Here is a 23,076-nt window from a genome sequence, read left to right as displayed (position 1 = left end):
TTCGGATTTAGCGAATCGTATGGCTAGATGTTCGTATAAAAGACGTCCTGTCTATTGGAAGTAGAATTCAGTTATTAAATTGTCTCTATTTTACAGTGCAAACTTTAAATAAAAATGTATTTAAAGGCAGTTCTATTGTTGCCACTGTTATTGCCTACACTTGTAGAGTGCCTTGTGGAACCTGGAGTATTTCAAGAAACCCTCAACAATCAAAACCCTTTTTTCTCAACCGTTAAAACACTTTTTAATGAATCTACGGTTTCAATAGTTTTGACAAAAAACAAGCAATGCAAAGATGATGTGATAAAGCTGCAGTGGATGGTTCGAGGAACGCGATGTTTGGGAGTCTACAACAACATGAACGTGCATAGTTTAGAGTCTGAAGCATTCGCCAGTAATTCCCTTTATGATGGTGAAACTGCTGTTTATGTTAGTGATTCTGCCACCTTCAACTGCAATGAGCCTGCTGTGCTATCGTATGTTGATAATTGGCAGTGGATATTGCCAGCTGTGAAAAATAAGACTGCAGATAAGGCAACTCTAAAAAGAAATGAAAAACCTTCGGAAGCTGACAAACCGTCTGCCCAACACAAGCGCGCTGTTGATCCCAATGACACTAGCAATGCTGATGTAAAGCCAACCACATCTAAAGACAAATTAACAACAAAACCGGGACCAGTCATTGCACAAAAAGGTGTCCACCATGTGGCCACGGTTCCAATGGAGGGTTCCTACATTGTTATGGTTTGGATTGAACAAGGTCAGCAAACACAGTTTGTTGATGTAAAAGTTGAAGTTGCCACACCTTTGGGATATCTATCTGCTGATCAATACCCACTACTACCTTTCTTTATGGTAATGTGCATTGTGTACGCCCTCTTTGCAGTGGCATGGTTTGTAATGTCTGCTTGCAATTACAGAGATTTACTGCGCGTTCAATTTTGGATTGGCGGTGTCATTTTACTTGGTATGATTGAAAAGGCTGTTTTTTACTCTGAATATCTCAATGTAAACTCTACTGGAATCTCTGTAGCTGGTGCTGCAAAATTTGCTGAAATAGTGTCTGCTCTGAAGCGTTCAGTTGCAAGGATGTTAGTGATTATTGTAAGTCTTGGTTTTGGCATTGTGAAGCCAAGACTTGGTCCGATGCTGCATCGCGTAATTGGTGTTGGAGTCTTGTGGTTTGTTCTTGCAGTCATTGAAGCAATGGTGCGCAATGATGCAGCACTACATGACCCTGATAAAAACAGATCAATAATGTTTGCTTTCATTCCACTGGCTGTTCTTGATTCCATCATTTGCTGGTGGATTTTCATGAGTCTTCTCCAAACAATGAAGACCCTTAGGTTGCGTCGCAACACAGTTAAGCTTTCTCTCTACCGCCACTTTTCAAACTTGATAATATTCTGTGTTCTGGCATCAATCGTAATGGTCCTGTGGTCTGTCCGATTGCACCAAAATGATTGTATAGATGACTGGTCTGAAGTTTGGATGGATGTGGCTTTCTGGCATATTCTATTCTCCATTATTTTACTTGTCATAATGGTCCTGTGGCGTCCGAATGTGAACAACCAGCGATATGCCTACTCCCCGATGATTGATGGCAATGATAGTGATCAGGAAGAACAAGAGGAGTCAATGTTAGGAAGTGGAGCTCAAGAGGGAATGAAGATGCGCGGGGCAAAGAGATCAGATGCAGATAAGGATGTCAACAAGACTGAAGAGGATTTGAAGTGGATTGAAGAGAACATTCCACAGACTGTGGCGGATGCTGCCTTGCCAGCACTCCTGGACTCGGATGAAGAGGTGCTCACTACTAAGTATGAAATGAGCAAGATGGAGTGATCCTATTGATACAGCACAAACATGCAACAGAAAGTACTGTTGTTAGCTTTGGCCAGCAAGATGCATTTTGAAATACAGAAAAAATATATTTATGTATTTATACCGTTGCTGCTTCTACTTAAAATGTTCAAATGAAAACAAACAACATATTTGATTAAAACAAAAGGCATAAGAGCAAGCCCGGTATAAATGCTATGCAGGTCGATTGTACCTGTATTTGCACAGTACAACAGCAATACAACATGAATATTAAGTGCTGTACAAGCTAAAGGAAGAACTATGACGGCCTACACTTTTAAAATTTTAGAAAGATCGTGTCAAACTAACCAAAAACAATTTATACACAGAATATATTTGTAATGATTTTTCTTATTACATAAAAAAACTCTGCAAACCTTGATGTTTAAGCCTTTAAAATGCAGATTGACGCAAAATTCCTTGCCTTTTTACAGAAATGTAATTTAAAAATAGAGCCCTTCTGCTTTGTTTAATTTTATAAGAGTCAAAACCACATGTTTTAGGCTTCCTTAATTGGAAACTTAATGAACAAGGTTTCCTTTGTGATTAAAGAGTGATGGGTCAGTGTACGATTCTAACATCAAAAGGTTTTTAATGTTTTGCTTTGAATTCCCTGATACTATATAAATACTATTTGTATCATTAATAATAATAAAACAGATGTATGTGTTTACATCAGTGGCTGAAACAAGATGTAAGATACAATATTTGTGCATGTTAATGTACTATTTGTGGCATATTTTAATTTCATCACATCTAGTAAACATTGTTAAATGTAGTTACAAATATAAAAAATATTTATCATTTTATTTTGGATGCATTTATAGACTAGACATTTCAATGCAAATAAATTCTTTAGTATGTTGTGTTATAGCTTATTGGTATATATTTACATAGCTTTATTTGCTTTTTTGCTTAAAAAAACTAACACTATACCAGTCAACCCAATGACCACATAAGTAAAATATTTTTCACTAAAATCAAACTGTGCAAAATCTTCATTTATTATTGAACTATCTTAATTTTTAGATAAAACAAAACGCTACAGCTCACCCACTTTATCCTATCACGATCAATTATTCTGTACTCTTCTCGTATTCTGGTCTATGTTTTTGTTAAAACCTATTTGTTACTAACAATATGCACTGTGTATTACACAACATAAAGGTAAAACACTACAAATAAGTACTCTTTGCTTTCCTAAGCTATATCTTTGAAAAAAGGAAATGTTTTTTATTTTTTTTTGCGAATTTCTTGTACAGTTTATCACCTTACTTAATAGGTGATGTCATTTTGTGTTATTTCACAATACGCTTTTGTGATAATGTATACTATACACTGACAAAGTTTAATAAGAAAGTTGTGATTGTCGTTATTTTGTCAATGTAGAAGATGAAAAGCAGTTTGACAAAATAGGAGTAGTAGTAGAGAATTATTGTTTGTTTCATTACAAATTTCACTAAACCAAATTTGGATAAATTACAGAATTTACTATCAATATGGTAATGCACAAACCATGAGGAAGTCGTTTTGAATGGATACAACGTATTTAGTTGACAACGTGATTTGTACAACAACAATCAATTTTTTCGTGTGAAAGCGTAAACATAGAAGCAGAAGGTTGTGTATTGCGCCTATATACAGATAAGCCAAGGATTTTAGATGCGGTCATGGTGTCAAAATAATCCTTGTGGCAGGCAGCGGTGGCGGCACAAAAGTCGTTTTTATCTTGATGAGCAAAACTTTGTGAGGTTGAAGTGTAATGGAAAATCGTCTTTTTGTTCTCTATGCCAGAATCTAAAACAGTCGAAACTAACGTTAGGTGGCAATTTGATTATCAGTAGTTCAGCCTAGTCGCCCTACAAACTAGAAAAAAACTTACCACCCTAAGGCCATTCGAGTTGGGTTTAAGGGGACATGAACTGCTAGTGTTCTGATACACAGTTTACATAGCAATTAAAGAGTGTCTCTGGTGATGCCAGTGGCATGCCAGAACAAATTAGCGCGTATCCTACGCGTGGACTCTGCTTCAAGTACACGAGACTGACGGGAAGTCGTCAGCCTAAACCACACTATTTGTGACATTAACATTATATGTGTTCTGCTTGCGTCATATACCGAACACGTCGACGTGAAAGTAACCTGCGTCATGATGTAATGCAGTTGTCAATTATGAAAGAATACCGCTTTATTAACAAGAAATTCGTTAACCATGTTCTAACAAATGAAGATTTGTCTTTTTCTTTGCCTGTGTTCTATTTGATTCCATTAATTGCTTGCAAATATTTGACGCAATCAAAAACGTTTTGTATATCGCTTCGTGGCGCATATGTTACAGGCCAAATCGGTTGTTTTTTGCCTAAAAGAGACTATTTATATTGACTATGCAAGCTTTTGCAATAACTAAAAATGGGGGGAGGAACGTGGCCATGCACCCTAAAACTGGATTTTTTGGTATATTTTAACTACGTAAATGCAACAAATTTTCGTGCTCCGCGCGAACCTTTATTATGGTTCTCGTATGTCCTAATCTATTTTGTTAAAAATTGCTTTAGCCCAAATTTTTAAAAAGTCTAGTCGTTTTAAATTCCATTTGGATGACAACCCAATATCGGAAAACTTTTACTCAACCCTTATAAAGTTATCTACTCATTTATAGGTGCGATGTAGTTGACTCGAGGCTCCATTATCTTCTGGTCTTTAAATAGGCAAAATATTTGTAGTTTTAGCAGCCTATGTTACCAATACATAAATATCTTTAATCGTGGTGCGTTGCGAACTATTTCAAACTCGAGAAAACACTAACCAAAGACCTACCATGGCCTTATAGACGTGGAACATTCGCGTGGCAATGTCTTGAGCTGCGTGCTGGAGTCCGTTTATCCGTATGGTGATAGGGTGGGAGCCGAACATGCTAACTCTCGCACTAAATCGCGCCGGGTTTCCTCCCCTGTGTGACGAGACCTTTTAAAAAAATAAGATAGGAATTAACCTATAGATGCCAACTCGTAACTTATTCGTTGGCAATTATGCGTGGACCAATGTGTTATTTTCTTGCTTTAGTGTGCGAGGAGAATTCTTACCCCTGGCAGTTTAATACTGAAAAATAAATGTTACGGTGAAAAGGGGAGCACACAATAATAACTCAAAGCAACAATATCCTAAGCAGAATAATCTTGAATACAATAGTAATAAGACGAATCACAAAACAAAGTAAAATACACAGTAATTTCACGACAGAATAATATCTTGACCGTCTGTATAAGACCTAAACACCAGATCCGTCAGAAATTATTGCAGTTCTATAAGCAAAAAAGGTCTACGACAATTATAGTGCATCTATAAAGCAGTGCTTCCCAACCAGTGGGTCGCGACCTATTGTCCGGGTTAATGTTTGGGTTAGGGTGGGTCAAGTGTTATTAATTCTATCTCACACTTTTTGTTATCTTTTGAGAATTTCAGGGAATATTTTCAATTTATCTACGCCGGGAGATTACCTAAAGATCCATTAATGCATAATTGCTACGACCTCAACGTCAAAAAGTAAGACTTTTCTGCCAGTGGATGCCCTAAATATCGAAGACCTTTTTGCTTAGCTATGCACTAATTTCTAGCGGACCGGGTGACCTAAACTTTGTCGAATTAAGTCTTAAATTATTTGGGCCTACGTTGGCCTACATGACCAAAAAACGCATGGAACTTCATGGAGAGGGCATTAGACGATAGCGGGGCACCTGTCAGTCATCGGTCGTTTTGGTGTGGACGTTTGGGCGCCCAAGTTTGACCGGTACCGTGGGGCGCCACTGTTTTGCACCTGTTGTTTGCCCCTGTATGAGGTTAGTGGTGGGTAATGGTAGGAGTTAGAAATTGGGTTAGGGTAAACTTATTAGGGGCGTTAGTGATGTACTTAGGGGTGGGTTTGGGGTTAGGTAAAAGGTTGTATAGGCCTGATTCTGACCATCTAGGTCCTATTCCGTCAGGTTTACGACTTATTCCGATTTAGATGTTATTACAACTATAGGTTTTACGCCTATTTTGGTCTTATTCCAAACTATGTTTTACTCCGACGTTGATATTCTTCTTATTCGGTCTTATGGCTGGACTCTACAATATTAAATTGCCAGTCTGATGATTGCATTTTAAGGTGGGGCTTTTTTGGACGTTTGCATGAGATACTCTCCTATGCTGCATAGCAAAATGTAGTATCAGTCTGCCGATTGTATGTTTTTTTGTTTATTTAATAGTCCCTCGTAGTGTTGTTTTTACTTATTTATTGTTATGACTTGTTTTTTTACAAGAAATAATTTAAATACACTGGTTTCCTTTTAGAGGTTCAATAATAAAAATATAAACAGCAACGTTTAACAAAACCTCTCAATCGAAATAAAAAACATTCATTTGTAAATTACCTTTCGAAAGGAGATGACATGAATGGGCACAGGCGAAACTCTCACAGACTTTACCCAGGCAAATTTTCGCAGATTTGCCTGCAGAGCTTCCAACCGTTTCTTTACTACTCCTTGCAGGCCGCGAAGCAATTGCTGGATGTGCCGATTTTCGCTGGCTAATCTGGGGCAGACTGTACGTATGTGAAAAAATTTGGTTAATTGCGAAGGAGACTGTTTCAAGAAAGCTTGAATTGTGCCTTACATTTTAAAAATAATGAACTACATTAAATAGTTTGCCAAACAAGAAATACAACGAGAGATAAATACCACGTAAACCACATAAATAACATGACGAAATTCTGATGCAGGACATTTTTAAGGTAATGTCTCACTGCGGTAATGAAAACAATTCTCGTATGAATAGTTGCCAATCTAAAGAGATTAGTCTGTTCCCTAGTCTGTGAGAATGCATATCACTAAAGGCACCCTTAAAATGAACTTTAAGCCTAGCAGCATGTGATAGTTACGTGGAAGATCGAAATAAGTGTCCCAATAAATAATACCGCAGATAATAGCATCCACCCAAACGTGTCGAGCTGAAACCAAGCAAGGCTGGACTGTATTTACTCACACCGAAGTTATGTAACCTTCCTGTTACGGTACTTGAAACATGCGAGCAATTTCTGTGACCACGGGCACGTTCACAAGCGTGAGAAATTCACCTTCGGCCGCCAAACTTTCTCAGGCGCACACGTCACATCTCGCGATTGTATTTAAATTTTTTTATAATTTTCCATTCGGTCGATAGCATTCGCAGAAACCCGACAAGAATCAAAAGAGAAAACGCCATTTACGCTGCAAGGCGGAGGTGGAAAAAACGACTATCACGAAAAAATGGGGCTTAACGAAAATGCAAAAATATGGCAAAAAATACAGACTTTTTGGTGCACAAAAAGAATAAGGAAAGTAAATCACAAAACTGAACATTTCTACGACTCAAAAAAGGACGTTGCGTGTTTACCCTAATACCTAAAACTGAGAACTTTCGCCAAAAGAGAACATTTGAGTAATGATTGTGATCCTATACGGAAAGCCTTCTCAAAGTTAATAGACATTTCCAGATTTTTTTGGCTAAAAAAATCTAGCTTTTGTTAGAACTTATACTCGAGAGAACTACCAACCGAGATAGGAATAAAAGGTTTCTGAAGCCTTAGTAGCCTAAACATTGAGTCTTTAGACGGGCGGGTTATCTTGGTAAGATGACACAAAGCTTATATTCATTTAAGTCAGTTCAATCTAATGGGAAGGTCAATTTTTTGTGACGGTAAAGTATTACAGGCGTTCAATGACATTTTAAAATTAGACAATTTTCTTACCAGACTCTTTACGCATTTGACAGAATGGTCTTAGTTCAACCAGGTTTGCACAATTTTCCAAGACTCGAACAAAGTCACAATCGCCTCTAAAATCGAACAGAATAGCGGTTAAATACCAAGATTTGTAACGCTTTGCGAAATCAATAAAAACGTGATTTAACTTACGCTTGACGCTTTTCACGACGATGCGATGTCCTTCGCTGGTTTTGAGTTCGTGGAAACAAACTAAACAAATATCCATATTTTAATATAGTGAGTTTTATTTCGAATGACGTAGTAGCTTTCAAAAGAGTATTAAAATTAATTGGAAGTTAAGTTTTTAAAATCACGAAGTTCTGTGTCTAAACGCCCCCCTAGAACTCCCACTAACCTTGGAAAAGAACGATGGAGTGGAAAAGAGCCGTAACTTGGTTGATATGCAGACGAATGCCTAAAATAATACAAACAAAAATTGGAACTGGTTTAGAATTGTAACATCTATAACACGGGTTTTTACCTCTGTCATATTTTTCATGATTTTAGGCTTGCTTTATCAAGTTAACCAGTACTTTCGAAAGACAAGTCTTGTACTTGATATTACCTTGAAGTGAAGGTGGACTGTGGTCCATAGGAGCGCGAGGTTTGTCTGTATCCTTGCTGCACGGGATTAAAGTAACCGAAGGGTCCAGGATAGCTATTGCTTTCACTGTATAATGTTGGGCCAGATTGCCATTGTCTGCCAAACAATATAACATTATTAGATATCATAACGAAGAAAGAACTCGCACCCAATAGAAAAGTCTGTTTTTGTCAAATTGGAGTAAAAAACCAACAGGGTGTTTCAATGATTGTGCTTTGATTGAATATTTTCACACAATTTACTTACATTGTTGGCATGGGGTGATGGTATCTTCGGCTTGTGGTTTGGGTTTGCATTGGAAATAAAGGAAAAGAAGGGCTGGAAGTAAACATTGTTTTTTTTTAAAATTTTTGTGCACACATACCGAAATTATATCTAACCCAAATAATCCCTTATTTTTATAAGATAAATTGGGAGCCGTAAAATAGCATGTATAGTGGTCAGCGTTTCAGCTCCAAGTAGTCTGCATTTAAAAAGAAACCCTTACAATCCAAATGAAGAATGGAACGGCAGATTTTCGCTTTGGTAATTTCCAGATTCCACCTTTTTCTGCAAAAGTTAGTCAACATATTTTATAATCGGTTTCTAAATACGTTGTATAACTTTTAATGTGCACGAGAGGGTTAAAAGAGAAAATAAATCACCTATTGAGGTAATAAACTTTTTTCATATTTTTTCTGAAAATTTGTTAACACGTTGTAGTACGCCGACATTAAAACTGCCCTTTGCAAACTTCTCTTGGTTCTGTGTTTCCTTCAATGTTAATATTATCACGTGATGAAAAATCTTTCGGCATATTTAGGAAACTTAGCGATGTGTTTAATGGGACAAGAGCCGGTTCCAGTAAAGTATAATGTCAGCATAAAACCAATATACAAATAAAATCATTGTTGCAACCTTTAAGTCCTCCCAATGCTTGACTTGGCGCCGCAAGTCTTTCAGACGCTTGTTGATCGACTTGAGATGTTTGAGCCGCCGTGTGTTTCGCATGTAGTCGTGATAAGCCGCCTCGTTTGTGAAATGGTGTGTTCCGCTCTCGTCTGTAACTGATCCTTGGAACTGAGAATAACGACGACTTTTTGAGTAACAAAATTCTAAACTTAAGAAAACGCGCAAGTCTTTTCAAAAATTCAATACGATAGGACTTTTGGTATTTTTTTCTTATTTATATAAAAAATGCGATCATGTGTCTTTCTATATTTGTTTTCTAAACGGGCTTCATTTGTTGCTGCCGATACGCCAGAAACCGGTTAACAATTTTGTTTAAAATACTATTTTTGTTTTAAATACAGAAAATGTTTAGCATATCTTCGTGCTTCCATGTGGATATCTTTATTTAGGGGTTCTTAAACTGGGGTCCATGAGCCCCTGGGTGGTATGCGAAGTATTTTAAATCCATGGAGGACTATTTAAAATCTTGGCGATTAAATTTAAAAAAATCTGTATTATATTTGCACATGTTTTCGATCTAATCAGCAGTTTTCTTACACTTGTTCTATATCACCTTATCTTAAAAAGAACCCCTGCTGTAAAACAAGGCATGACAGAGTAATTGCTTTCATTTTTGAACAGAAAAAAAAATAATGTATTGCCTGTCTTAAGCGATTTTGTGTTGACGCTTGATGTAGCGTGTATTGTTTGTGCATTCTTATTTAAATTTCATAGCGACTCTATCCTGTGGAAGTGGGTTAATTATGAGAATCATTAATGTCTTTTGCCTCGGTGAATTAGCCTTTCCTCTATCAATGGGAATTGTAGAAAATTGTATAATCAGCTACTGTCTTTTCTGGCATAGATTTTAGTCAACAAGCATAATAAAAACGAATTCTTTGTGGTAAACCAATGTGACGCTTATGTGCTGCTACAATTCCTTAGTGTAGTGTGCGTTTAAAGTATTTAAAATATAACGGCATGGGCTACCACAACAGATCTATGATTAGGAATGTCTGATACTTACTCATATTACAAAAATCTATCAAAGCTTCGCTTTCTGATCGGACAACAATTACTCAATTATTACAGTCACATATTCATAACAGTTGGAATTAATCGTGTAAAACTATGGTAACACTGTTGTTTATCTAAAACTTGCTTCGGCGTTGAAAAATTTACTTTCAAAATTTTTATGTTTTACGACGGAATTATCTTCTCTGTTAGAAAATGCTACGTCGGGGCGCAACCCTAGTTTCCGACCGATAAAAGAGTATCAGGCACCTCTATACCTGTGATATGTTTGCCGATGCAATGGGGTAAGGCTGTGACCACGAGTTGGAAACAGAAGAACTTGGAATCCAATTCCACCTGAAAGTACAAATTGACAGTGTTGTGCAAACGGGTTATGAAATGTAAGAACACAACCTCAAATAAATATAATTTAAAACTAAATGGTACTACATAGTATAAACCTAAAAAAAAAAAACAGTTTACTTTACCATCAACAAATCAAAATTTAATCCGAAAACGGCACACGAAGGTTTAGACATGTTGCGAGAGACCCTATATTAAGAATACTACTAAGCAAACTGAGGAGCGAATAAGACTTTTTGTGTTATATTTATAGTCTAAGAATTTCGCTGTAAAAAAATGACACTTTTCAATCACAGTATCACAATGCGATATTCTCGGGTATTTTTAGTTAGGTTTCGGTTTGGCGTGTAAAAATATTCTCTGGCTATAGTCAAATAAGGCAAAACATAATACAAATTCATGCTGACGTGGGTTGGAAAAAAGGAATTTGAGGTTCCACCGGGGCCACTTCTACCGCGGGCAGAGGTTCGGGAAAGGTTATAGCTGGTACAGATCCAATAATACGATCAGCCTCTGGAAGAATATCCTTGTATTTCAGCCGTTCTTCGCTGCCCAACCACGAGCTCAGGTTGGTGAAGACCTTGGTCCCGTTCTCGTTCGTAATGGTTGCGGAGAACTGACCGAATAACAAACGAAAAAACATATATTTTGAGTTTCGTGAACCCTTTGAAGGAGAAAGAGAAGAAGAAATAAGACGATATTGCAATGATTTACTGATTTCCGTAAAGTGTTTAAAACTTCTAGTGTAGGGGTTCTTAAACTGGGGTCCATGGACCACTTGTGGACCGTGAACTAGTTTTAGGGGATTCATAAAGGCCTAATTAAAATATTAGTTTATATTTAAGAAGTAAATAAATTTTTCGAGTATTTATACTGCATATCACTTTCACATTTCTGGACATAAGTCAGAAGATTTATGAAGTCTTTTTGTAGTGTGACGTAAATTTATGACGTCATTTTAAATTTTTTTTGCCTACCGTGATCCACGCGAAGCAAAAAAAAAAATTAGGGGTCCGCGGTAAAAAAAGTTTAAGAACCCCTTGTTCTAGTGTATATTTGATATGCGTGTCGCTATATTTGGCTCCCACTTCTATGGAATTGCCTGAACAAAATTGTATTTACGTATACGAGATTTTGAGCAACCTCGCCTCTTTATTTTGCCTTACGAAGTTACCACATAATATTACACATTTAGAGCCAGCGGCAATCAGTAATAATTTTAATTGGCGTCATTCTATTTGATTACGCTAATGCTGAAATAGGCCGATTATTATGTTTTAGTACGTAAGTCAAAATAAATTTGTTACCCTTGAAATCGTTTCGTTATTGGTTCCGTTTGAAACAGTATCATTCCAATTTTGGATTTCGATCTTAGTGTTAAAAACCGATTTTCTAAACAAATAAACAAAATTATTAAAGCTTTCTGTCATAAATTTATTTTTAGGATTAAATGTAAATAATAAACAAACAACAGGAAAGTAAAATGCTGAAAAAAAATCTTTCAATGTTTAAAAAAAGGACTAGCCTAAATATATTTCGTAAACGAAATTTTCAGGTAAACAACAAAAAACAAAACATGTACTTAAAACAAAAAGTTATGTTTCACAAAAATTATACATACTTTTCAAATTGACAAGTGAAATTCTACTAAAATAAAATCCATTGTTTCGAATCAAATGTAATAAATAAAGAATCAGAAAAAAAAAATCTAAATATGCAAATTAAAAACGAACCACACATAATTAAAAATCTTACGTATTATAGACTGATCTTGCGTTTCGCACTTTTGCTTTTTGGTCGAAGTCTTTAAACCAATTTCCAAAACGCTTGAAGCTAAGAAATACATGATAAGTTGATAAAAAATAAGGGCCGCACAAAAAAGTGTTTCTGCCAAAATACAGTGTTGAAACAAATGGACAACGAAAACCAAAAGAATTTGTGTGTAACTTTAAAAACTCGAGCTTTTGCTCGTGAAAATTAATTGGAGATACATGCAGGAGCCTATAATACCAGCATGATGTAGTTTAGGTATAGAGACACATCATCGAGTTAGAATTGTGACTCAAATATATAAGCTACTCGACTGAAAGTAATTCCTACCACAAAATTTTACCTTTTTTCAAATGTTCTTCTCGAGGGGCTTTGCTGAAAAATAAAAAGGGGCCAGTTTAAATGACTCGAAACTATTGTTGATTGATAAGTATTTATCAATTAAAAAAGTATACAACTATTAAAGTAACCACGCCAAGCATAGTAAGTTGGATGGGTATTATAATGCATATTGAGATAATGATGTTGTTTATACAAAAGCTAAATCTTCTAACTCTAAGAAACTTTATTTTTACCCATTTAAAGTTCTCCTGATATACCGTTTAGGACAGGGGTGGGCAACCTTTTTAACACAAGGGCCAGTTAGGAAATGTAATACTTACAGGAGGGCCGCACATCAAATAAACACTAATTTATATTTTCAGCTTTTACTAGAAAAACAAATGAGCTAATAGGCTGCAACTACGGCAGTTTTGTCAGTGCTGTCCACCTGTGGATTCGGAAATAGCTTTAATTCTTTATCATGACAACGCGACACAAGTAAAACTTTATGAATGAAGATTGTTTTGTAATAGATGCTTCCCATTCGATTTCAACTGCATTAATGTAGCGATGCAGCCTATGGGTTACATCGCACTTCAAACAGGAAACTGATAGAGCAAAGGTCCCAACATGGCGCACACTTATAGTCTTATTTAGGAAAAAAATGGCTGAAAGAAGGTGAAGGGCCGCACAAAAAATGGAAAAGGGCCGCATGCGGCCCACGTTGCCCACCCCTGGTTTAGGATGATGTTTGAAAAAGGTGAACGGCACCTTTTCTTTTAAGATTTAATGTAGGCTACTCTAATGTTCAGTTGTGAGTAAAACCTAGTTGACCAGAGGCCGCCATTAAACAACGGGGATATAATAAACTACGACTTTTCAACTGGGGGTCCATGGGTCAAGGGTGAAATATTGAAGGGGTCTATACGATTCTCGGTTGTACTATTTTCGTTGCCGAGTAGCGTTGGTTGTTTAAAGAATCCACATCAACAGTGACTATAGCCACTCCCTTACTGAGTTATTTTCTGAGCAAGTGGCAGCTAAATAAAAGTAATGCTTTTTGCATTTCAGATGTTACTTTGATTACATGCCGTTTACTGATGAATTTTGTTTCTAAACGAACTAAGTTTTTGATATCTGCTTGGATCCACATATTTTCTGAATATAGGCACGGTTGAATGTATATACAGACGAAAACAAATTGAGAAGCTGAAAGTGAATAAAAAACGGCAGGGGCGCCGTTAAAAATGTTGACACAACTGATGAACAGTTCAGACAGTTTACCGGCGTGTACGAACGACCACGACTATATAGTTTTTTCACCTGCGTTATACTTCTTACCAGATACGATTGAAAACGATGAGGAAATTTTGTCGTCTGTTGGTGCTGACCTCGCTCTTTTCTTTCTCTCAGTTTTTTTCGAATGGCTTGTCGCAGTTTACTGTACAGCAAAGGTAGGGCTTTGTTTTAATGTCACACGAGTTTAAGAAAATCGCAATACCATTGGCAACAAACAATCCGGTTCAAAACTGCGATTGAATGTTTTGACATTCGACAATATATTCATATTAGATTTAGCGCTGCCAGGTTATGAGAATAATTTAAAATGTTTACTACTTCACTCACGACTGTTAACAGCCCAAATATACCATACTATTAGGGTGGATCTATTGGTCACCAGGTCCACAAATCATTCTGTTCCCCAACTACAACTATACAAATTCAAAATGTATTGCGTCAATCTTTTTTCTCCTACATTTCAGTCAATCTACAGTAAATTCTGTCAGCCTATAAGAGCGCGGTACATACCATAGGATGTTTCCGTACTTTAAATATAAATATAACGAAAGCGAAACAGCCATAATGTAACCACATCGGCTAGCGCAGTGTGGAGGCTTTCTAAAAATGTGTGAATTATGATCACTGCGGGTTGTATCCCGTCATTTTTTAAGGCGGTAAAACTGAAAATATTACATGACACTATTATCTACACGACGAACAAAAAGGTTAAAAGTTAACCTATGCCGATGCGCAGTCTACAACTCCGGCACAACATGAATGGCGGCACCTAAAGAGTGCCGACTAGACGGAGGAAAACTGGGCTTAAACAGATACTAACATATATGTCAAAATGCTCAGATATGTCCAGCCTACTTTTAGACCAATGGGGAAAACACAGCCACTTCGATTTACTTTCTTTTTACTTTCTTTCTGTGTTAGTAAAAAAAAAATTGCGCATGAGTTTAATGGAAATCAGGCGTTTTATTAAGATTTTTATGTTCATGACGTTATGACTAGGGCCCGCAAAAGTCAATAAAGTTAAAATTTTTTAAGGACCTCGTCTGTCCACGAATCAAAGAATGAGGTTGTTTTCAGCACCGAGGGGACTGTTACTAAGAAGTTTATAAGCTAAAATAAAGTCAAAATTTGTCAAATTATGGCTTTTGACAACGTTTTTGTGTTTCTTGAGAGTAATTTTTGTAAAAATCGTCGTGAAAGCATTGTAAATCAGGAACTGCGACACAATTAAACCACATTAACCCATAAAAGCAGGCAAAATGACATAATGTCCACTTGGATCAGCAGTAACTTTAATCGCAAATCGTCCATTTTTTTATTGGTTGTTACGTATTTGAATAATTCTTATAAAACTCTTCCTTTTCATAAACGTGGTCTTTTCGAAGATCAACAGTTTGAATTTTAGGAATAGCCTATTGACATTCTATAATACAAAAAAGCCTAAGCAAGCTAAATTTATCGCCAAAAAAAAGATGAACTTTTTATAATCCATAAAACACCTTGACTTTGCGACAAAATATCACGTTTGGGTCTGAAATCGACAAAATATTATGTTTGGGTAACTGGCATCAATTCAAGGAAGAACTGTGGCCTCTACAAACAAGCAATTTCGTTAGGTTAAAATAAAGTTAAAAATTGATAAAAATAAAGTTAATTTTTTTTAGGTTAAAATAAAAATGGCCCTAGTTATGACGTTACTTTGTGACGTTATCTGTACACTTTCCATACCTCCTGGATTTACCTCAACGACAATCCTAAAATGTGTTTAATATTAGTGTATTTTCTCGTTAAATTTTAAGCAGAACTTACACCAAAAATTTAGAACCCGTTTCTTTTAGTTTCATCCAGCTATTCTCCAACCTGTTTTTTCGCATGGTAACGTACAACCTCTGAAAAAACAAAAATTACAGGCTAAAAAAGGACCTAGCAACGGAAAAGATAACACAATTTCTTAGGCATGCCAGGCTTTAAGAAATTATAGACTACTTTAATGCTTGCAATTTATTTTATTTTTACATTAGCATAACTTATTATACCCGCAACTTTTTCAAGCTTTAAAACAAAATATACCCTAACGAAAAACATTTAACCAGATTGTTGGCAGCCCTATGACTTGTTAAATTCGCAAGACCAACATTCTCAATTGCGACAGCTAAAAAACTTGACAAAAACATTTTTATTATGGATACCTGTTGGGTCATGTATCTTTTTACAGAATCGGGAATCTTGGGCTTTTTAGTTTCGCGGGTTAGTGGTCGACTGGTGGTGGTAGTCGTTGAACTTCTAGCGGTTGAAGTTAAAACGCTTTCCTAAAAACAATATTCTAAGAAGTTATCCAAAAATGATATTGTCGCCGAAATCCACGGGTAAACTTCATTATCTTTCAAAAAACGATTGGTGACATAATATTATAGTGATTACATCTTAACGCCCATATTCTTCGGTATGGAGAAAGGTTTTACTATTAACTCGGTATTAAAGATTTTCAAAAATAGCGAATCAACTACGATACCAGGCCATCGTATTAGTACTCAGGTTTGTTTTTTACGCAAATTCTTTTTTTGTCGAAAAAAATTTGGAAAAAAAAATCACTTCTCCCGAAAAAGAGATATATTTTATTAAGGGTTATGAACTTAGGCCAAGGATTGGCCTTTGTCAACCTTAATTTCTATTAACTTTTGCCATATACAAGCTAGCTGTCCAATGGTATTGAAAAAAAAGGTACGAGGTAATGGAAAAAATAATCAAAATATAAACGACGATCGATATCGTTTAAGAACGTTGTGCAACTTTTTACTATTATTTAAATCAGTTGTTTAATTGCAGGTTAGCGATAAACAACAGAATGCTATTGTTGCTTTACTGTAAAAAACTTACACTAGAATTTTGTTAAATGAAGTATTTGCCTTAAAATGTCCGACTTTCAATCTAACATCTCCACGCTATCCCCAGTAACCCTGCATAATATTATACTTTTTTTAATAATGACTAGCCTTAGTTGACTAAGTAAAGAATCGTGTCTTCGAGTTTCTGGTAACCGGTCTGCAAGTGTTAAAAGGTTAAAAACCACTGATCTACACTGTCGGGTTTTGGTTGGCCTGTAGTAATAGAACGGTTTTACAAAATTTTAAACAAGGAGACTTTTACATATTTTGCCATATCTTATACAGCAGTGGTTCTTAACCTTTTTTCAGTCGCGCCCCCCTTAGATAATTTTCTGATGCCTTGCGCCCCCCTATGAAAAGCAATTCGACATTTTGCAATTATATATCACTGAGACAACATAAAAATAGGAAAGGGTATTTTTGGTCGCGCGAAGCGCTAAAAAAATTGTATTTTATTTGGTCGAATTGGATAAACTGTTACTTGGGAGGCGTTTCGCATTGGGCACACAACAAATTGCTCGTGCACGACACGAGCTGATTTTGACAAACGTGTTGTGATGGCATTGACTCCACAGTTGTAAGGTTGTATGATGTCGAGCGCAAAAAAATGTCAAGCGCAAATATTAAACATTGCGTTATCGTGTTTCAAAAGATGTAAGGCACATAATACAACGGCAATATTGCAAAAACAATCAGGTTTAATGTTAAAGTTGACAAAAAACAGAGTTTGTATGATGTAGAAAGTTATGCTTAACCCAAACGAAACCATTAAAATCACTGCAAAAAATAAAAATATTGAAGTCGAGCTCGCCCCCCCCCTTGTTAAGAACCGCTGTTATACCTTTGTCCCCCCCCCCCCCGGTTAAGAACCGCTGTTATACAGTTAGTAAAAAATACTTTTTCTAGCATTACCTTGTCGGTGTCGGTGGAAGTGGTTTCATCTAGATCCATCTTGGTAACAACATCGCCGCTACAAAAAAAGAATTTACTTGTTTTGTTTGAGAATTTTTACTATTTTTAACAAACAAAAATGTCCTCAAAAAATGCAAATATTTTGGCATTTAAAGTCGATGTCGTTATTTTTCTGTAAGGCGGGGCGATATTTTTATAAACATTTAGTTTGCTATTTCTTAAATAGAGTTGACACAATTGTACGGTAACTTTCCACCAGAAAAATAAAGGTAATTTAACATAAAAATCAAAATTAACATAAAAATCGATTATAATAGTGCAGGTGAAAAGAAAACCATGTCAATAATAAGTAGAGCTGAAAACACACAAAATTACTTGAGGCTTCGCTTTTTCCTCGTACGTTCAGCACCTAAGCTAAACATCGCCGCGAGATAGCTGCATCAAAAATGGGGTGTTAGTTTACCAACATAAAAAAACAAAAACACAAAATTATAACGTGACAAACAAAGTGATTAAATTCAAAACATAAATATGAATATACAACGAAAGAAACAAAAGCTTGATTTTTAGAAGTAGCTGTTGCATTAACAAAGTTTTAGTATGGAATTTAAATGACACACAAACCTGTTATTGACGACAACAGGTTGGGATTCTGCTTGCTGCAAAAGATACAGCCGATCAATTAGACACAGGGGTGTTAGGCTAATAGAGACACTAAAGAAAGAATTATAACAAATACACGTTAAAAAGCATAAATTAATAAAATTTATCTGCTTATCTGAAATGGGCATCCAAAATAGTTGCATTGGGATATATTGATATTACGCCATCAATACACCATAATTATAGTGTATTTGATATTATGAAATATATATTTCTGGACAAATTGAGTTTGAAATTCCTTTTCATATTCACCGTATCCATGGCATGATATTGCTTCAAATACCCTAGTTATGTCCATTTTAAACATGGTCTTTATAATTACTTGTCTCAGGGCTAATTATATTATTTGTCCAGACACAGCTTAGTCTTTTTTCAGTTTAAAATGCTTAGCACGATTACAATTTTTATATTACTTGAAAATTTTACGCAGTCTTAACAACAAACCTTTGTGAAGATTCTGAAAAACTCTGTAGCACAGCGTAACAAACGATCAAAACACAAGGCAATTTAAAAAGCGTTAATAAAATGTTACTATTTCGTTGATTTAACGATCAGTTACGCTGCGGACAGCTGGCTTAGTTTCACAGAAAATCAGCCGAGAAAGGGATAACAAAAAAAAAACAAGCACAGTGGTAAAAGGAATCATGCCTTATTTGAAAAAAATGATTTAACTTTATTCGTTACCTGTATTGCAGTTAACTTGCTGCTTATCAAGCTGATCTCGCCGTTAATTTTGTACAAATGACGCAGAAATTTTTTCATAAACTTGTGTTTGAAGATCTGTCGATGCAAAAAGGTGGTTAGATTCGCCGCTCAGAAGAAATGCATTTTTAAGTTGACTTTCGAATACAAAAATTACTTGACACAAATATTTAAGTTTGGCCTGATTCCAATGTGTGAAAAAGGAAGGGTGTGCCAAAAATGATCTTTAATTTGTAGAAAACCTGATACATAACTTTCAAATTACGTCGTAGTACTAAACTTTGAATTATTTTGTAGTAATGAAGTGTTTGCATTGCATAGTGGTCCTTGTATTAAATTCATTTTAATAAAAAAAGAAAACTTTTACTTGGCAACAAAGACGAATCACAATTCAAAATTAAACCAAACAGATAATTTTCGCAAACTTATTGCATAGCAATAAATTTAAACAAAACTTTAAAAAATGTATGGCAAACTACCTATAGTTAAATGCAAGTATTGAAAATATTAAACGTTCATGGCAACGATGCGGAAATTAAATCAGTGTAAGAACCCTGACCCAATCCGCTAGTGCAAGCATACGTCTTGCTTTTTACATGAATAAAATACACTGTTTTTATTACCTTGAACACATCAGTAATGTCGTCATCCAACAAACTTTGCCGAATCACTTCTTTTCCGAGAGTAATAGAAATCGCTTGGAAAAATGTCGGAACTTGTGTACCGCCGAACCTTTGATCCAATTCCTGCCTAACTCTAAACAATGCACAAAATATAAATACTGTCACAGAATATTGTATTTTAAGTTTTGGTATTCATTATAATTGAAATGTACACACTTTTTAGTTTTATGTGTTGCACGTCCGTCCGTTTTCAAAGTTATTTACATAACCTAAAATGAAAAAACATCACTCGGTAGAACATGCCTATTTTACACATGTGAAAGCAACTTTTTAACAAACATGGATTTGCATAAACAAAAATCCAAAACAGTATATATGAAAGTTTGTTCTAGAACAGTATTGCATAACTAACAAGGGTAGTCAATTAGGGCCGGTACACTGATACTTGATACAAAATAAATAAACTAATAAACTGTTTTAAAACAAAATTTGGTCTCCGACAGTATTGAAACCCCCCGACTGCTGACCAATCCAGTTTAAATAATGCTAAAAAACAATAAAGCGCCTACTCGGTTAGTTTCAGGCTTGGACATTGCTGTTCTGCTTCGGTGAGACAAATTCCGTTGTACTCCTGGCGACATTGGTCCCAAAAGCCTAGTAAGCTTCTGTTGCATTTGGTATAAATGAGGGATTCCGTTCGTTGAAGCACTGTCCACAGTTCGGTAAAGTTTACCCCGGCAACCAAGTCACCTGTAGGTAAAATCTTGAGTTTAACGTTATTTACTACGCTGAAGTTTTGCGTTTTTCACCAGCTTTAATCGGCTTTATGCTTTCGCACCAAGTTCTTGCAATTTTTTTACAAATAAACATTAACTTTAAGTTTTGTCAGCTTTTAGACTTGACTGTAGACAAACTTTAGGGATGTTTTATGTATATTTTGGACAAAAAGTATATTAACAACAGTAGACATAATGCCTTTTATACTGATCAGTTTTAACTTTAAAGCATGTCTTGCCGGTAATAGTTTTACTTACAGGGTTAAGATAAAACTACGTAACCAAAATTACACATACCGTTCGTTTCAACGGCATGAATCCAGCTGCGTATTTGTTCTTGATTTTGCTTTAATTCGTGTTTGTTCTCCGATATCAGCGCGTAAAACGCATCGTTCACGGCAACATTAATCGCTGCAAAAACACATAGTAACGTTTATCGTCAGAAGTGCGAATATAGCTGCGACGCTAACAGAATTTCAGTTGGTAAACTTCGAAAAAACCTGTCGAAAATATCCGATAGAAGCTTCACAAATAACGAAGTGCGTATAGTAAGCTTTTTCTATAGTAAGTTTTTTGAAAGTCTAATTTGTTTTACCATGCGAAGTTTTTGGTATATTATTAAACAATAATGCTATGGAAAGCGATGATCTTTTAAAAGGTCAACATGCATTTGGTCTTAGTAGGGTTTTTATACCATAATTATTTTACTCAAGGGGCAAATCGACGGGTATCATTCATAAATTCTGCCTATGTTTGTATTTAAATATAACCCTTTGAAAACAAAGACTGGACATTTCACAACAACTTATAAGTAACTCTATTTTTACAGTTTACCCAAGCGATAACAATTAATTTTATTAATACCTGGAAGATGGTTTCTCCAGACCACTGTTGGCAGCGACAAACCGCAGCCAAATAACGAGATCACAAAAGTAATCAATAGTTTCATTAGGATGTTGTAAGAAAATCTGCACTTTTGAATTGCGAAGAAAAGATCTATATTAATTTCACTACTTTTTTGTCTAAGTCGCTTTGAATATATTTTATAAACACTAGCTACATAAATAATTATCTTTACATCTGGATGGTATCTACTGTATATGAAGATCTATTCTTCGTAACAGCTTGCAAATAATCTTGAAAGTTTTCGACTAAATCAACTTGTAAGCTCAACTAGACGACAAATTTCTATAATACGACGTTAAGACTTCCACTAAATAAAATTCAATAAATAAGTTCTACTATAAATTGCATAGTTTCCAATAATGACAAAAAGTGTTTCGGATTACATCAGCAATACACGCATAACGACAACTTCCAGCGTTAACATATGAAAAGAATTGTTCGTCTTAGGGCCTTAAATAGCAAGCAAGTCGTGTTTTCGAGCACTTTCTCGTACAAATATCAAGATGGGGGAAGTCATACCAGGTTGATTGGCAATACCCGAAAGGAAAAACATGTGACCGCCTTTTTTCCGCAAACGCGAATACGCCTACGTTGCGCAAGTTGTCCAAATCAATTCCGGAAACTTTATCTTTGTGACCGCGGCAGCATTTCAATCGAATGGAGGCCCTTTGTGGCGAAATGGAAGGGAAGTTTTTCTCCATTTGACGTTACGCACAGTAAGCAAATGATGTGGCGTGTGAAAGGGAGGATTGACTAATGTTTATAAACCAGCTGGTGCCCGATACCAACCAGCTATATCAAAACGTAGGTGAAAAATTTCCCGAAAGGAGAGAGTGGAAAGACAGAATTGGGTCACTTATTTGAACCCAACCAAGTTTACAATATTCCCAGTGGTGGGATTCAAATTTTTGTCAGCCGGTTCTATCACAAAAGTCATATCTTTCCGCCCGTTCTGTTACAAAGCTACATCTGTATGGTCTCAAGGTGTTGCAGCAGTTGCAATACACGCAAGCAATTTGCTATATTTCTTTGTCTGTTCATTTTAGGGCTGTAATCAATAAAAATACGTAATTCAATAGTATAATTATCCTAACAGCTAATGATAAAATTTTATTTTGTTGGGAACAGGTTCTATCACGCCAGACATACTGTCAACAGTTTCTTTCGCTATCACACTCTTTAAAATTAAACAATTTAACAACCTGTTCTCAGATTAAAATAGTTGCAAGAACAGGATGATGCAACAATTCAATTTTCAGAGAAACAATCACAAATAGAAAATTACTGCAATTATAAAAATTAACGCTATGTATAACTGGTACGCGCGATCTTGACCATGGCACAAATTTAAAAAAACGTGAGCTACTAGCATCGTAAAAACGTTGTGTACGATAAGATGCAAAAATCCATTGGTAGTAATCAGAAATGCTAACCGGTTCGCTGGCATAAAATTTCGAGACGGTTTTATAGAACCGGCTAAAGACTTTGAATATTACCTATCGAAAATAAACACATTTTAACAGCATAATCTAGAACAGGGTTCTTAAACTGGGGCACGCCCCCTAGGAGGGTTAGCAAGGAGGCCCAATGAAATTACTGACTAATAAAACTTTTTAAATTTATTAGGTCTCAACTTGAGCCAGCAAAAATGTATTTTTGAAAGCAC

The 23,076-nt window shown here is 35.7% G+C and overlaps 3 protein-coding genes across 3 annotated transcripts; 1 reads left to right on the top strand and 2 right to left on the bottom strand.

The window, feature by feature from the left end:
- Positions 1 to 100: 100 nt before the first annotated feature.
- LOC146133305 (transmembrane protein 87A-like) lies at positions 101 to 2,053 on the top strand. Its single transcript, XM_083396855.1, has one exon. It carries the CDS (start codon positions 115 to 117, stop codon positions 1,843 to 1,845), a length of 1,731 nt encoding a protein of 576 aa, XP_083252981.1. The 5' UTR covers positions 101 to 114; the 3' UTR covers positions 1,846 to 2,053.
- A 999-nt stretch (positions 2,054 to 3,052) lies between these two features.
- LOC146133304 (uncharacterized) lies at positions 3,053 to 8,791 on the bottom strand. The gene is made up of 7 exons (XM_083396858.1): positions 8,208 to 8,791; positions 7,998 to 8,057; positions 7,793 to 7,852; positions 7,628 to 7,713; positions 6,273 to 6,442; positions 4,681 to 4,827; positions 3,053 to 3,660 (listed from the first exon to the last, which is right to left on the bottom strand). The coding sequence occupies exons 1-7, from the start codon at positions 8,372 to 8,374 to the stop codon at positions 3,649 to 3,651; spliced, it is 702 nt and encodes a 233-aa protein (XP_083252984.1). The 5' UTR covers positions 8,375 to 8,791; the 3' UTR covers positions 3,053 to 3,648.
- A 2,144-nt stretch (positions 8,792 to 10,935) lies between these two features.
- Positions 10,936 to 21,740, bottom strand: LOC146133303 (uncharacterized). Its single transcript, XM_083396856.1, has 14 exons — positions 21,369 to 21,740; positions 20,802 to 20,915; positions 20,298 to 20,478; positions 19,729 to 19,861; positions 19,088 to 19,183; positions 18,365 to 18,399; positions 17,741 to 17,798; positions 16,133 to 16,252; positions 15,753 to 15,832; positions 13,986 to 14,085; positions 12,667 to 12,698; positions 12,309 to 12,386; positions 11,861 to 11,945; positions 10,936 to 11,169 (listed from the first exon to the last, which is right to left on the bottom strand). Exons 1-14 carry the CDS (start codon positions 21,451 to 21,453, stop codon positions 10,951 to 10,953), a joined length of 1,416 nt encoding a protein of 471 aa, XP_083252982.1. The 5' UTR covers positions 21,454 to 21,740; the 3' UTR covers positions 10,936 to 10,950.
- Between the last annotated feature and the right edge of the window lie 1,336 nt (positions 21,741 to 23,076).

This window comes from Ascidiella aspersa, chromosome 9, assembly GCF_963924565.1.
Source record: "Ascidiella aspersa chromosome 9, kaAscAspe10.2, whole genome shotgun sequence".
In the NCBI taxonomy this organism is placed as follows: Eukaryota; Metazoa; Chordata; class Ascidiacea; order Phlebobranchia; family Ascidiidae; genus Ascidiella; species Ascidiella aspersa.
This window is presented reverse-complemented; position numbering and strand designations above follow the sequence as displayed.